This window comes from Dama dama, chromosome 1, assembly GCF_033118175.1.
Source record: "Dama dama isolate Ldn47 chromosome 1, ASM3311817v1, whole genome shotgun sequence".
Taxonomy (NCBI): domain Eukaryota; kingdom Metazoa; phylum Chordata; class Mammalia; order Artiodactyla; family Cervidae; genus Dama; species Dama dama.
This window is the reverse complement of record NC_083681.1, coordinates 50264913-50277858: the sequence shown is the minus strand read 5'-3', so window position 1 is coordinate 50277858 and position 12946 is coordinate 50264913. Positions and strand designations below refer to the sequence as shown.

General features: G+C 37.6%; 1 protein-coding gene across 1 annotated transcript in view; it reads left to right on the top strand.

Annotated features, from left to right (window-relative positions):
- RRM1 (ribonucleotide reductase catalytic subunit M1) overlaps positions 1-11553 on the top strand; it is a 38900-nt gene extending 27347 nt beyond the window's left edge. Inside the window, exons 13-19 of the mRNA XM_061148930.1 lie at positions 818-967; positions 1177-1398; positions 4442-4518; positions 7055-7190; positions 8055-8150; positions 9216-9404; positions 10932-11553. Of these exons, the coding sequence (XP_061004913.1) occupies positions 818-967; positions 1177-1398; positions 4442-4518; positions 7055-7190; positions 8055-8150; positions 9216-9404; positions 10932-11117 (1056 nt within the window). The 3' untranslated portion in view covers positions 11118-11553. The remainder of the gene's footprint in view (positions 1-817; positions 968-1176; positions 1399-4441; positions 4519-7054; positions 7191-8054; positions 8151-9215; positions 9405-10931) is intronic.
- Positions 11554-12946: the final 1393 nt, after the last annotated feature.

The following is a 12946-nucleotide window of genomic DNA, read 5'->3' as shown; positions in this document are numbered from 1 at the left end:
CTGCCTTATTTTTCTCCCTTGCTTTTATCAGGCTTATGTGATTCAAGCTGTGTTTTAAAAATGGGTACTTTGTCACCATGTGTAGAATTGATTAGGTATGAAGGGCATGAGGGAGTTTAAGTGAGAGGAGTTGAGAGTTTGGATTGGGATAGTCGTAATCAAAATGGCGAAGGAAGTATATTCATTCAGTATTATTAAGCATTTGCTATATGCCAGGTGTGGTGGTGCTAGTCCTGAAAATGTAAGGATAAAAAAGATATGATCCCTAACCTGAAAAAGTTCACCACTTAGTGTAGTAAGAATCACCTAAAGAGCTTTTTTAAAATTGATACTTGGATCCTTTGTTATGGGCTTTTGGAGTCTCAATGAGGATGAGGTAGACATGTAATTTAGGAAGAGCTTTTTACAGTGATAGACATGTTCTGTATTGGGTGGCTACTGAGCACTTGAAATATAACTAGTGCAATTAAGAAAGTGAATTTTAAATTTCATGTTTTTATTTAGTGGCTGTTGTATTAGTGCATATCTACTGACATACATAAAAAATTATAGCACAGTGTGACATATGTCTGGTAATAGAGCCTTGTACTATGGAGCATATGGTTCTTCCCCCATCTTAACCTGTTTCATTGGTGCATGTAACAGTTCACACATGTGAATAGGTCCTGGGATTTAGAAATGAACTGGTGAATGGTGAAGAGAAACCAGTCAAAGATAGAAACGAAAACTTTAATGTCAACAAGTGTTAGAGGTTTACAGGGTAGTGTCATTGAAATAAAAATTGAGTGATTCTTGACCCCTTTTCTTCAAATTCTAGGTTGCAGTCTGTAACTTGGCTTCCCTGGCCCTGAATATGTATGTCACATCAGAACACACATATGACTTTACAAAGTTGGCTGACGTCACCAAAGTCATTGTCCGAAACTTGAATAAAATTATTGATATTAACTACTACCCTGTCCCAGAGGTATGAATAGATTTCTCTGCTTATGGTAATAATTGAAATCCAAGGTGGAACGAGTTTATCATAGTCTTCTAATCATCATGTAAATGGTTATCATTGGAATGGTGTGAGAAAACTGAGATAGAGAGAGAGTGTGTGTCATTTGGTACAGAATGTTGCTTTTACTGTTGATTAATATCATCTCTTTCTTTTCTAAATCTGTTGGCACAAAGGCAAGCTTATCGAATAAACGCCATCGCCCCATTGGAATTGGGGTACAAGGTCTGGCAGATGCTTTTATTCTGATGAGGTACCCTTTTGAGAGTCCAGAGGCCCAGTTATTGAATAAGCAGATCTTTGAAACCATTTATTATGGAGCCTTGGAAGCCAGCTGTGACCTGGCCAAGGAGTATGGCCCATATGAAACCTATGAGGGCTCTCCAGTCAGCAAAGGAGTAAGTATACGGATGAAATTTCTCTTTGCCTGTGAGTTCCTGTAGTAGGCTTAATGGTAGCCTTCAAAAAGATGTTCATATCCTAATGTCTGGAACGTCTGACTGTTAAATTATTTGGTTTAAAAAGGGTCTTTGTAGATGTAATTGAGGAGATTATCCTGGATTATCTGGTCGGGCCCTAAATTCAATGACGGTTGTCCTTATAAGAGACACAGAGAAGCAGCAGCAACAGGACCATAGAGGCAGAGGTTGGAGAGATGTAGCCACAGCCCAGGAGAACTGAAGCCACTAGAAGCTGGGAGGGGCAAAGAACAGCATCTCCTCTAGAGCCTGGGGAGGGAGGGTGCCTTCCCAATATACTGAGTTTGGGCTTCCAGCCTCCAAGACCACAAGAGAATAAATTTTTGTTATTTTAAGCCACTAAAATTGTAATTTGTTACACCAGACATCTGACACTCATATGGTCCTTTTTTCTTCTGGAGTAAAAAGTATATTCTATTTTATTCTGTTTTATTTTAAACTAATTGTTGCTAAAAGATGTGGGAAAAATGCTGAGTTAGTTTTTTTTTTTCTTTTTGGATGGGTGGGGAAGGGAGCGGTGCCATGCATGGCTTGCAGGATCTTAGTTCCCTGACCAGGGATCCTGAGCCCACAGTAGTAAAAACACTGAATGCTAACTACTAGATCACCAGGGAACTCCCAGGTATTCGTTCAGTTCAGTTCAGTTGCTAGATTGTGTCTAACTCTTTGCGACCCCATGAGCTGCAGCACGCCAGGCCTCCCTGTCCATCACCAACTCCCAGAGTCCACCCAAACTCATGTCCATTGAGTCAGTGATGCCATCTAACCATCTGATCCTCTGTCGTCCCCTTCTCCTCCTGCCCTCAATCTTTCCCAGCATCTGGGTCTTTTCAAATCAGTCAGCTCTTCACATGAGGTGGCCAAAGTATTGGAGTTTCAGCTTCAACATCAGTCCTTCCAGTGAAAACACCCAGGACTGATCTCCTTTAGGATGGACTAGTTGGATCTCCTTGCAGTCCAAGGGACTCTCAAGAGTCTTCTCCAACACCACAGTTCAAAAGCATCAATTCTTCGGCACTCAGCTTTCTTTATAGTCCAACTGTCACATCCATACATGACTACTGGGAAAACCATAGCCTTAACTAGACAGACCTTTGTTGACAAAGTAATGTCTCTGCTTTTTAATATGCTGTCTAGGTTGGTCATAACTTTCCTTCCAAGGAGTAAGCGTCTTTTAATTTCATGGCTGCAATCACCATCTGCAGGGATTTTGGAGCCCCCCAAAATAAAGTCAGCCACTGTTTGCACTGTTTCCCCATCTATTTGCCATGAAGTGATGGGATCAGATACCATGATCTTACTTTTCTGAATGTTGAGCTTTAAGCCAACTTTTTCACTCTCCTCTTTTACTTTCATCAAAAGGCTCTTTAGTTCTTCTTCATTTTCTGCCATAAGGGTGGTGTCATCTGCATATCTGAGGTGATTGATATTTCTCCTGGTAATCTTGATTCCAGCTTGTGCTTCTTCCAGCCCAGCATTTCTCATGATGTACTCTGCATACAAGTTGAATAAACATGGTGACAATATACAGCCTTGACTATTCCTTTTCCTATTTGGAAAACAAACCAGTCTGTTGTTCCATGTCCAGTTCTAACTTGCTTCCTGACCTGTATACAGGTTTCTCAAGAGGCAGGTCAGGTGGTCTGGTATTCCCATCTCTTTCAGAATTTTCCACAGTTTATTGTGATCCACACAGTCAAAGGCTTTGACATAGTCAATAAAGCAGAAATAGATGTTTTTCTGGAACTCTCTTGCTTTTTCAATGATCCAGCAGATGTTGGCAATTTGATCTCTGGTTCCTCTGCCTTTTCTAAAACCAGCTTGAACATCTGGAAGTTCACGGATCACATATTGCTGGAGTCTGGCTTGGAAAATTTTGAGCATTACTTTACTTGCGTGTGAGATGAGTGCAATTGTGTGGTAGTTTGGGTATTAGTTTTCTATAACTAAACTTAGCAGATTAAAACAACATAAATTCAGTATCAATTTCCATGGGTCAGGAGTGCAGACTTGGGTTAGCTTAATCTCTGGGTCTCTCAAAGCTACAGTCAAAATGTCAGTAGAGGCTGTGGTCTCATCTCAGGCTCAGTCCTTCTCCAAGCTCACCTGGTTGTTCATTTCCTTGCAGTTCTAGAGCTCATGGCATCTTGCTTCTTCAAAGCCAGTAGGAGGGAGAGTCCCTCATTTCAAGAAGAGCCCAGTCCAGTCACCATTTTGGGCATTTTCATTTGTCAGGTCAGGGCCACCCAGGATAATCTCCCTTTTTGCTAAGAAATTAAACTGATTCTCAACCTTAATTGCATCTACAGAAACCCTTCACATTTGTCACAATTGTGTGAGTGACATCCATCGTGTTTCCAGGTCTTGTATATACTGAAGAGGAGGAGAGTATGAGGGCCTATATACCGCAGGAGGTGGGAATCTGAGTGCTGTCCTAGCATTCTGCCGTCATGTTGCCTTTATCCCCAGTAGGATGATTCTCTTCCCTGTAAAATAAGAGGTTAGATTTAGTTCTCACAGTTCCTGCTGATATTTAGGAACTCTACATTGTTTGAAAATAGCTGTTAATTAGCTAAGTAGATAATATTTAGAGATAGGGTAAATCAAAGCTGTAAAGAAAGATGAAGGTAGAGGGTAGAGTAATTCTTTCATTGTATAAAAAGAGAATACATTTCAGCAACATGCTTTCATTTGTTAAAATTTCCTGGCTTGTAGAGATGATATGGGTCTTCTGAGAGGACTCAGCAGGGATATGGGGAAGAGGTAAGCCTTAATCAGCCTGCTTTGAATCAATATGACTACATAGCAATTAGTCTAGGAAAATCTCTGGGCCTTATACTCCTTACAAGACAGCATTTGTTGGGATGTGGGGACATGGCAGTTAGTCATTTGCTTGGTTTTTGTTATAGTTTCAGATGGTCATTGAATGATTTATCATCAATTTGGGTTGTTTGTTCCTTAGATCCTTCAGTATGATATGTGGAATGTTACTCCTACAGACCTTTGGGACTGGAACCTTCTCAAGGAGAAGATTGCAAAGTAAGTAGAGATGTAAAGTAAAGTAGCTTTGAAGTGAGGAGGGCTCGGGTTTTCATCCTGGCTCTTTCGAACTTAGGTATGTTATTTTAGCTTCTGAAATTCATCTTTTTCTCTTTTAAATGGGACAAAAAGGACCTGTCTATAGAACTGTTATTGTGAAAATACTTCCTAGGACAGTATATGTACAGTAGCCTGCAATGAAAGCATTTTAATACCTGGTAGGTATTATTAGTTGATCTTGTTTTAGGGGCTTAACTAGCAAGAACAGGTAATTATTTTTCTCATTAAGCATTCATATTTCCAAGTGTGTTTGCTTTTTAAATGTTTTCCACTTTTATTTATTGCTTAATTACATTGGGCACATTAATGGTTTTCACTGAATTGATTATCATAGGACTACATTAGAGAATTTAAAGAGCTTTTGGAGGGTTTAATATGTTAAACTGTTGAAAAGAAAAATGTAAAAATTGAGTCTTTGTAGGCCTTTTCAATTAATAAACATAAGAAATTTGAGTGCAGGCAGAATGTTTTGCTGAGTCAATAATGAAACAAGTTGCTTTTGCTTTCTATCATGACTGTCTGACATGTCCAGGTTAATGAATATACATAGTGTTTAATGTTTGCAGAAGGAAGCAGTAGCTTTAAAATGCTCTTTAAAAATAGCCATTTACCTTCAAATTGTTTCATTGCTCAAATAATATATGTTAGACAATTTAGAAAAACATACAAGTGAAAAGGGAGTAAAATGAAAATTATCCCTGTACCACATCCCCCTAAAAAACCTGTTTGTATTTTTTTGTCTGTCATCCTCAGATCTTCTTCTGGGTTTGTATATATATGTGTATTTACATGCAAATTCAATTTTTACAAAAATGTCCCGAACTCTATTTTTTACTTTATTTTTTTCTCCAAATACTGTAGTTTAAATGTTTTTATGTATAACTTTTTAAAGTTTCACAATTAAAATTTCAACATAAATACACATTCATTGTTAATAAAGTTCAAGTATGGAAATAAAATAGAAAGTAAAAGCCCTTTTTTATACCTCTTCTGCCAACCACTTGTCCTATAAAACAAACAAAAAGCCAACTTACTTCTTTTCTCAGAGATCACCAGCATGAATGGTATATAGTTTTCTAGACCTTTTTCAGTTTGTTTGCAGATGTGATCAAACTTGACACATTCTGAGACTTTTTATTTAGTGATTTATTTTGGAGATCTTTCTCTTTTAGTACATGCAAATCTGCCTAATGTTCTTAGTGATTACAGATGATTCCATAGTTTGGATGTATGTGACTTTTCAAAACATTTTCCTATCTGTGGACAGGAAACCACTGTCCACTTTACTGAGGAAGTAAAGACATGGAGCTAGTTGGTGGCTTACTTGATGCCTCACAACTAGAAAGTGACAGAGAGAAGTTGAAATTTCAGTTGTACACACTCCATTAGGTTATGAGGCTCTATGCTAAGTACTGTATGAATCTAGAGGTATGGAATGTAGCAAAGGCGAGCTCTTTGTGCTTCAGAAACTGAGTAAGGTAAGACATGTACACAAGTAAAATATACGTAAAAGCACAGGTCATAAAAAATATTTGCAATGCAAATACTTGTATTTGACAGTTTTTCTTAGTGTTGTCTGCCTGGTCAGGAAAGATGTTTTAGCGTAGGTATTTCTTCAGCTGAGGTTTTTATTATTACTATTTTATTACTACTGTTATTTTTGATTTATTTTGGCTGTGCTGGTTCTTCATTGAGGCAGGTGGGCTTAGTTGCCCCGAGGCATGTAGGATCTTAGTTTCTCAACCAGAGATCAGACCCACATCTCCTGCATTGGAAGGCAGATTCTTGACCACTGGACCACCAGGGAAGTCCCTAGGCTGAGCTTTGAAAGATGTGCTTAGCACAGTTTGAAGATTTTTCAGAGCTCAGGTACTACATTTTTAAGCACTCTCTTTGGCACTGAATAGAGTCAAAGGTGTTGGCATTCTTCTGGAAACTTGAATTAATTAGGTGATAGAGGAAGTCAGGAATATTATATTTTGAGTGTCATTTTCTCTATTCATTATTCTATTCAGTATAATGAAGAATTATGGTGATAGATGTTTGGTTCTTACCACTTTCACATCATTAAGTTTCCTTAAAGAGCCTAGCACAGTGATCACATAGTCTCTTAGAAAAGAGTGAGGGTTATATGAGTGTACCTGAAACAGGTGGGGACTCTCCAACAGCCATTTGAGTGTTTCCTTGGGCAAGATGGTATATCAAGTGCTGTGATTCTTAAGTGGTGTAAGTCATGGCATGGTAAAGATTGTCAGCAGTAAAAATTGTGCTAATTCTGTTTAGGAATCAGTCATTCATTTAGGAGAGGGGCATAATGTAGAGTTGCATCCCTGTAGGGGTTAAATGCAAACGTCAGCATGTGAGTATAGTGCGTGTATGGTATTACAGCAACTGCTTTACTACAATGATTAAAGTAGCTGTCTTCCTGACAGATAGTAGCATAAGGACCAGCACCTAATAATCTTCTTTTCTTCAGGTATGGTGTAAGAAACAGTTTACTTATTGCCCCGATGCCTACTGCTTCAACTGCTCAGATATTGGGAAATAATGAGTCAATTGAACCTTATACCAGTAACATCTACACTCGTAGAGTCTTGTCAGGAGAATTTCAGGTGAGAAGATTACAACCAGACCTACTGAAAAGTCTTTTAGAAGCCTGATGTTAGAGGAGTAAATGCTACTCAGATTTAGGATGCTCCTCTATCTTAGAATGGGGCAAAGTTTTGATAAAGTGAGCTGCCATCTCTAATATTATTTATGTTATTTCAGCATATAATAGACATTTTATAAATATCTGTCAAAAGAATGAAGGATTGAGGGTTGAGTATGAAAGCAATTTGTTGATGTTAGAGTTCATGTAATGTGTAACCATTCTTTAATCATGTAGTGTATGTCATATACTATGCTATACTATGTGTGCTAAACTGTAACACATATACTATAGCCTCAAATGCTCAAGTTGATGATACTCAAGATGAATAGAAGTATCTTTTAAAGTAGTGATTCTCAGCCTTGCTTACAAATTAGAATTTCTGATGGGAAGGACCAGTGTTTTTTTTTTTTTTTTCTGAGGTTCCCAAGTAATTCTCATGTGCAGGTTGAGAACCACTAATTTAAAAGATATTTATTTGTGAATTTACAAATATTCTGAAGTAAATTTCTGTAAAGTTTGGGTTGGGTATATTTATAATTTTCTCAAGTGTTTATTGTGTCAGTACTTCAAACAAGAAAAGAATCATTCTACATACCCAGCTTAGGCAGTTAGCTCCTTTCACTTTTGCAAGTACCGTATGTTATGTTTTGAATAACAGGTATCAGGATTTTAGAGGAATATAGCTTTCATGTGATGGGATATGTCTCTCAGTTTCATAAAAAATAGAATTTACCAAGCAATCTAATGTTAAACTCCAAGTCTGTAATCCTCTTCAGGCCTGCTGTTGTTTATTCCTTCACATTTTTTCTCCTTTTCCTTTCAGATTGTAAATCCCCACTTACTGAAAGATCTTACTGAGCGGGGCTTGTGGAACGAAGAGATGAAAAATCAGATTATTGCATGCAATGGCTCCATCCAGGTACAGAATGACCGAAAAAAAGAAAGTGTGCTCTTTAGGAGCTGAGTTGAACATTGGTACCTTCTCGCTTATCCTAGGCAATACAGAGAAAGAATGGCTGTTCACTCTGGTCATATATCTAGGCCTTACCTTTTTGTTTGTGCAGCAGTGTAAAGCAATGGTTCCCAACTTCTCTGCACATTAGAATACATTAAAGAGCTATTAAAGCTGAAACTTAGGTTGTACCCATACCAATTAAATGTCTGGGAATGAGAATTCAGGCATCAGTATTTTTTAAAGACTGTCTAGATAATTCCAAAGTGCATCAGAGTTTGGAGACTGGTGATGTAAAGCCTGAAATTAGAGTCAAACTTAATTAAAAAGTTTGATGGAGATTGAAGACTGATAGGTCAAAAGACAGAGCCACAAATAGTGTTTAACAATAAAATATTTGCAAAAATCAGAAGCATTTATTTGTAGATAGAGGCCATTTGTTAGATATTGGTCTGCTCAGCAACATAGATAAAGATTCCTGTAACATTTCTGTATTTGCTGATGGAAACTGTAGCATTAGCCAGTCTGTGTTTTGATGCCTGCTAACCCTCAACCTAAGAAATAAGAAAGCCATATTTCTATTGACTTCAAGTTGAGTTTGTGGAGTCCAACCATATTTAAAGGGTTTTTGTCTCATTGCTTCTTTGGGTCATGTTTCTGTTAGTTACAGCCCTGAGTTTTTGTATTTTCTGCAAAACTCAAGGGTCATTTATTGCTTAGCTTTGCTCTGTCCTTCCTTTATTAAGTGCCTCTAAAACAGTGAATGTTTTGACCGTTAACCAATTAAAGATGAATCTTACATAGCTACCACCAGATTGATATTTTGTTGGTTATATGGGGTTTTATTGGACTTGAGAGGCGGGAAGGGAGTATTCTTAGGAAACTTGATAAGCGTCATACTGTATTAAATGGAATGGCTAGGATCAGATCTGACTGGAAGTAGAATCACAGCTAGACCTGGGGGTCATTGTTCTATTAATCATACTGCTTTCTTCAACCAGAGTACAATAGCATCTGCTTTACCTTCTTCAGAGCATACCAGAAATTCCTGATGACCTGAAGCAGCTTTATAAGACTGTGTGGGAAATCTCTCAGAAAACCGTACTCAAGATGGCAGCCGAGAGAGGCGCTTTCATTGATCAAAGCCAGTCTTTGAATATACATATTGCTGAGCCTAACTATGGCAAACTCACTAGTATGCACTTCTACGGCTGGAAACAGGTTGGTGGAGGAAGTCAACCAACTTGGAATATTTTAGAATTGGAACAGAGTTTTATATTCTAGCTACCTATTAAATATTGCCACCTGGAAGTTCTTTCACTTTAAGTCCAATATGTTAAAACAAGTGCATGGGCTTATACTAGATTAAGTTATCACTTTGAATTTTCTTATTTTGGGTGGGATTATTTTATTTGAAGCTTGAGACCTCTTAGGCATTATCTGTGATCCTTCCTTTACTTCCCATATAGTTATTCACCATGTGCTGTTGGTTGTTTCTTTGTACTATTTCTTGAATGCCTCTCTTTCTCTTCCATCGCCACCTTCACCTTTATTCTTCAGTTCTTAACTGATCTCTTTGCTTCTGGTATCTCTACTCTAGGCCAGCTTGTGTCCTAATACCATTCCTAAAATAAAACTATACATCAACCCACTATTCAAAAATATCCATTGTTTCCCAGCTTTAAAACAGGATAAAAGCCAATCATTTAGCTAGTCACTGCCAACTGTAAAGACCTGTGAGTCTATAATGTATTCTTTTTTTAAAAGAAGAGTATTTATTTGACTTGTATCGGGTCATAGTTGGAGCATGCAGGATCTTTTTTGTGGGGATACGCAGACCCCCTAGTTGTGGTGCTCGGACTCTGCAGTGTGCGGGCTCAGTACTTGTGGCTTAGTTGCTCCACAGTGTGAAGGGTCTTAGTTCCTGAACCAGGGGTCAGACCCATGTTTCCTGCATTGTGAGGCAGATTCTTAACCACTGAACCATCAGGGAAGTCCCTATAATGTATTCTTATTCCCTAACAATATTCTAGGTATTTATATAGGATTATAATTTTATCCTTTTATTTAACAAACTTTTAATTGAACTTGTTCCAGGACTAGGGGTATTGAATAGAAGGTGACAGTTCTTATCCATGAAATAGTCGTAATCTGTTCTTATTACAGAGAAACGATCTAGACCTCTAAATAGTTATAATCTAAAACAGCCATGTTTTCTTAGGTACGCTTGGAAGTCGTACATGTAAACAAACAAAAAAAGACTAGAGAACAAAAAAATATTTGACATTTTGAAAGAGATAGGCTTTGTTTTAGTGGTGAAAAGGATAGCGTGTGCTGTCTATTTCCTTCTCTCTCTTTAAGCGTTTTTGAGGGCTTCCTGTGCTGTGTGTGTGCTATGCCTAGTCACTCAGTCGTGTCCGACTCTTTGTGACCCCATAGACTGCAGCCAAGCAGCCTCCTTTGTCCATGGACTTCTCCAGGCAAGAACACTGGAGTGGGTAGCCTTTCCCTTCTCCAGGGGATCTTCCCAACCCAGGGATCGAACCCAGGTATCCTGCATTGCAGGCGGATTCTTTACCATCTGAGCCACCAGGGAAGCCCAAATAAAAAAACAGCTGGGGCTTTCTAGAGGAGATAGAATTCCAGATTTAGAAAGCAGTTTGACCTGGTCTATGGAAATGTATTTTAAACATTGGTCTTGAATGTTTAATGTTCTCACAGCTTCTCCTAATTTTACTTCCCTTTTAGGGTTTGAAAACTGGGATGTATTATTTAAGGACAAGACCAGCCGCTAATCCAATCCAGTTCACTCTAAATAAAGAAAAGCTGAAAGATAAGGAAAAGGTATCAAAAGAAGAAGAGAAGGAGAGGAACACAGCAGCCATGGTGTGCTCTTTGGAGAACAGAGATGAATGTCTGATGTGTGGGTCCTGAGGAACGGCTTAGAAGAGACCAACCAGCACTTCTTCAGTAGCCAAACTACTTCTTGAGCATAGATAGGTGCAGTAGGTTTGCTTGAAGTGGTAAGGCTTTGTTGGACCTTTTTGCGGCAAAAAGATCAATTGGTTTAAAGTACTGTTTCTATATAAGTGTGAAAGTAATGATTTTTTAAAATTGATATATTGGGAATCAAAGTAGATGTTTTAGGAATGCAAAAGAAGTCATTTTGCAAATAGGGCGTGATTAAGTAGGGTTTTTATCACCCATCTGGCACCCCTTTTCTGGTGACTTCAGTTTTGGTAAGGAAACTTTGGTGTGTGCATAGAAGCAAAATGAGTCATAACCTGTGAGAAGTGCTGATGGGGCCTTTATCTGGGTAAGGTCTTAATAGGTCATTCTGAAATAAAGATAATAAACGTTTCTAAATGACTGTGTGCGACTAATTTTGTCACTTATTTTCTTTCAAAGGTCAAATTTGTAAAAGCATTTTTTATTCTTTGGGAGTTCAGGGAAGAAATTTTAAGACAAATTACTTAGACACCATATAGAATTCTGATTTTAATATGTGCCTTTTTCTTCTTTTTAGAAAGCTATGGTAAAATAAGCATAAATAAATGTTACCATTTTACCCATTTTAAAGTATACAATTTAGTGATATTAAGTACGTATACAAAGTACAGCCATCACCACTATCTATTTCCAGAACTTTTTCATCATCCCAGACAGAAAGTTTACATATAAAACAGTGAATTCCCGATCCCCTTCTCCTATCATTGCCTCGTAACTTCTGTTCTACTTTCTATCTCCAAATTTGCTTATTCTAGGTATCTCAAGTAGAAGGGATCTTAATATGTGTCCTTTTCTATCTGGCTTATTGCACTTAGCATAATGTTTTCAAGGTTCATTTATGTTTTATATATCAGAATTTCATATCTTTTTAAGGCTGAGTAATACCCCATTGTGTATGTGTATATATATATATATATATATATATCCCATTTTGTTTATCCATTCATCTCTTAATGGACATTTGGGTTGTTTCCACCTTTTGGCTATTGTGAATAATGCTGCTGTTAAGATTGATGCACAAGTGTCTGTTTGAATTCCTGTTTTCAGTTCTTTTGGATATGTACGAGAAGTTCAGTGATTGGAATATATGGTAATCTTCTGTTTAACTGTACTAATGACTTTTGACAGTTTGATTATAATTTGTCTTAGTCTGGGTCCCTGAATTTATCCTAACTAGGGTTTTATTGAGCTGCTTGGTATAATCGATTCACATCTTTTGTTAAATTGGGGAAGTTTTCAGCCATTATTAATTCAGATAATGATTTTGCCCCTTTCCCTCTTTTCCTTCTGGGACTTCTATGTTGCATTTATCAGTCCACTTTATTAGTGTCTCAACAGGTCCTCTAGGCTTTATTCACTTTTCTTCATTCTATTTTTTCCTCTAGTCTCAGTTGTCTTATCTTCCAGTTCATTTATTCTTTCTTCTTCTTCAACTTTGCTGTTGAGCCCCTCTAGTGAAATTTTCATTTCACTTATTGCTCTTTCCAGCTCTAGAATGTCTGATTCCTTTTAATTATTTCTACGTCTTTGTTGATAGTCTGATTTTGTTACTACATTGTTTTCCTTTAGCTCTTCGGTTATGTTTAAGACAGTTGTTTTAATGTCTGTCTAGAAAGTCTGATGGCTGAGTTTTCTCTGGAGTGGTTTTTGTCAGTTTATCTTGTTCCTTTGAATGTTTTCCTGTTCCTTTATAATGCTTGTGATTTTTGTTGTTGAAACATTCTGAGACGTTTCCAAAATGTTTTTGCAGTGAA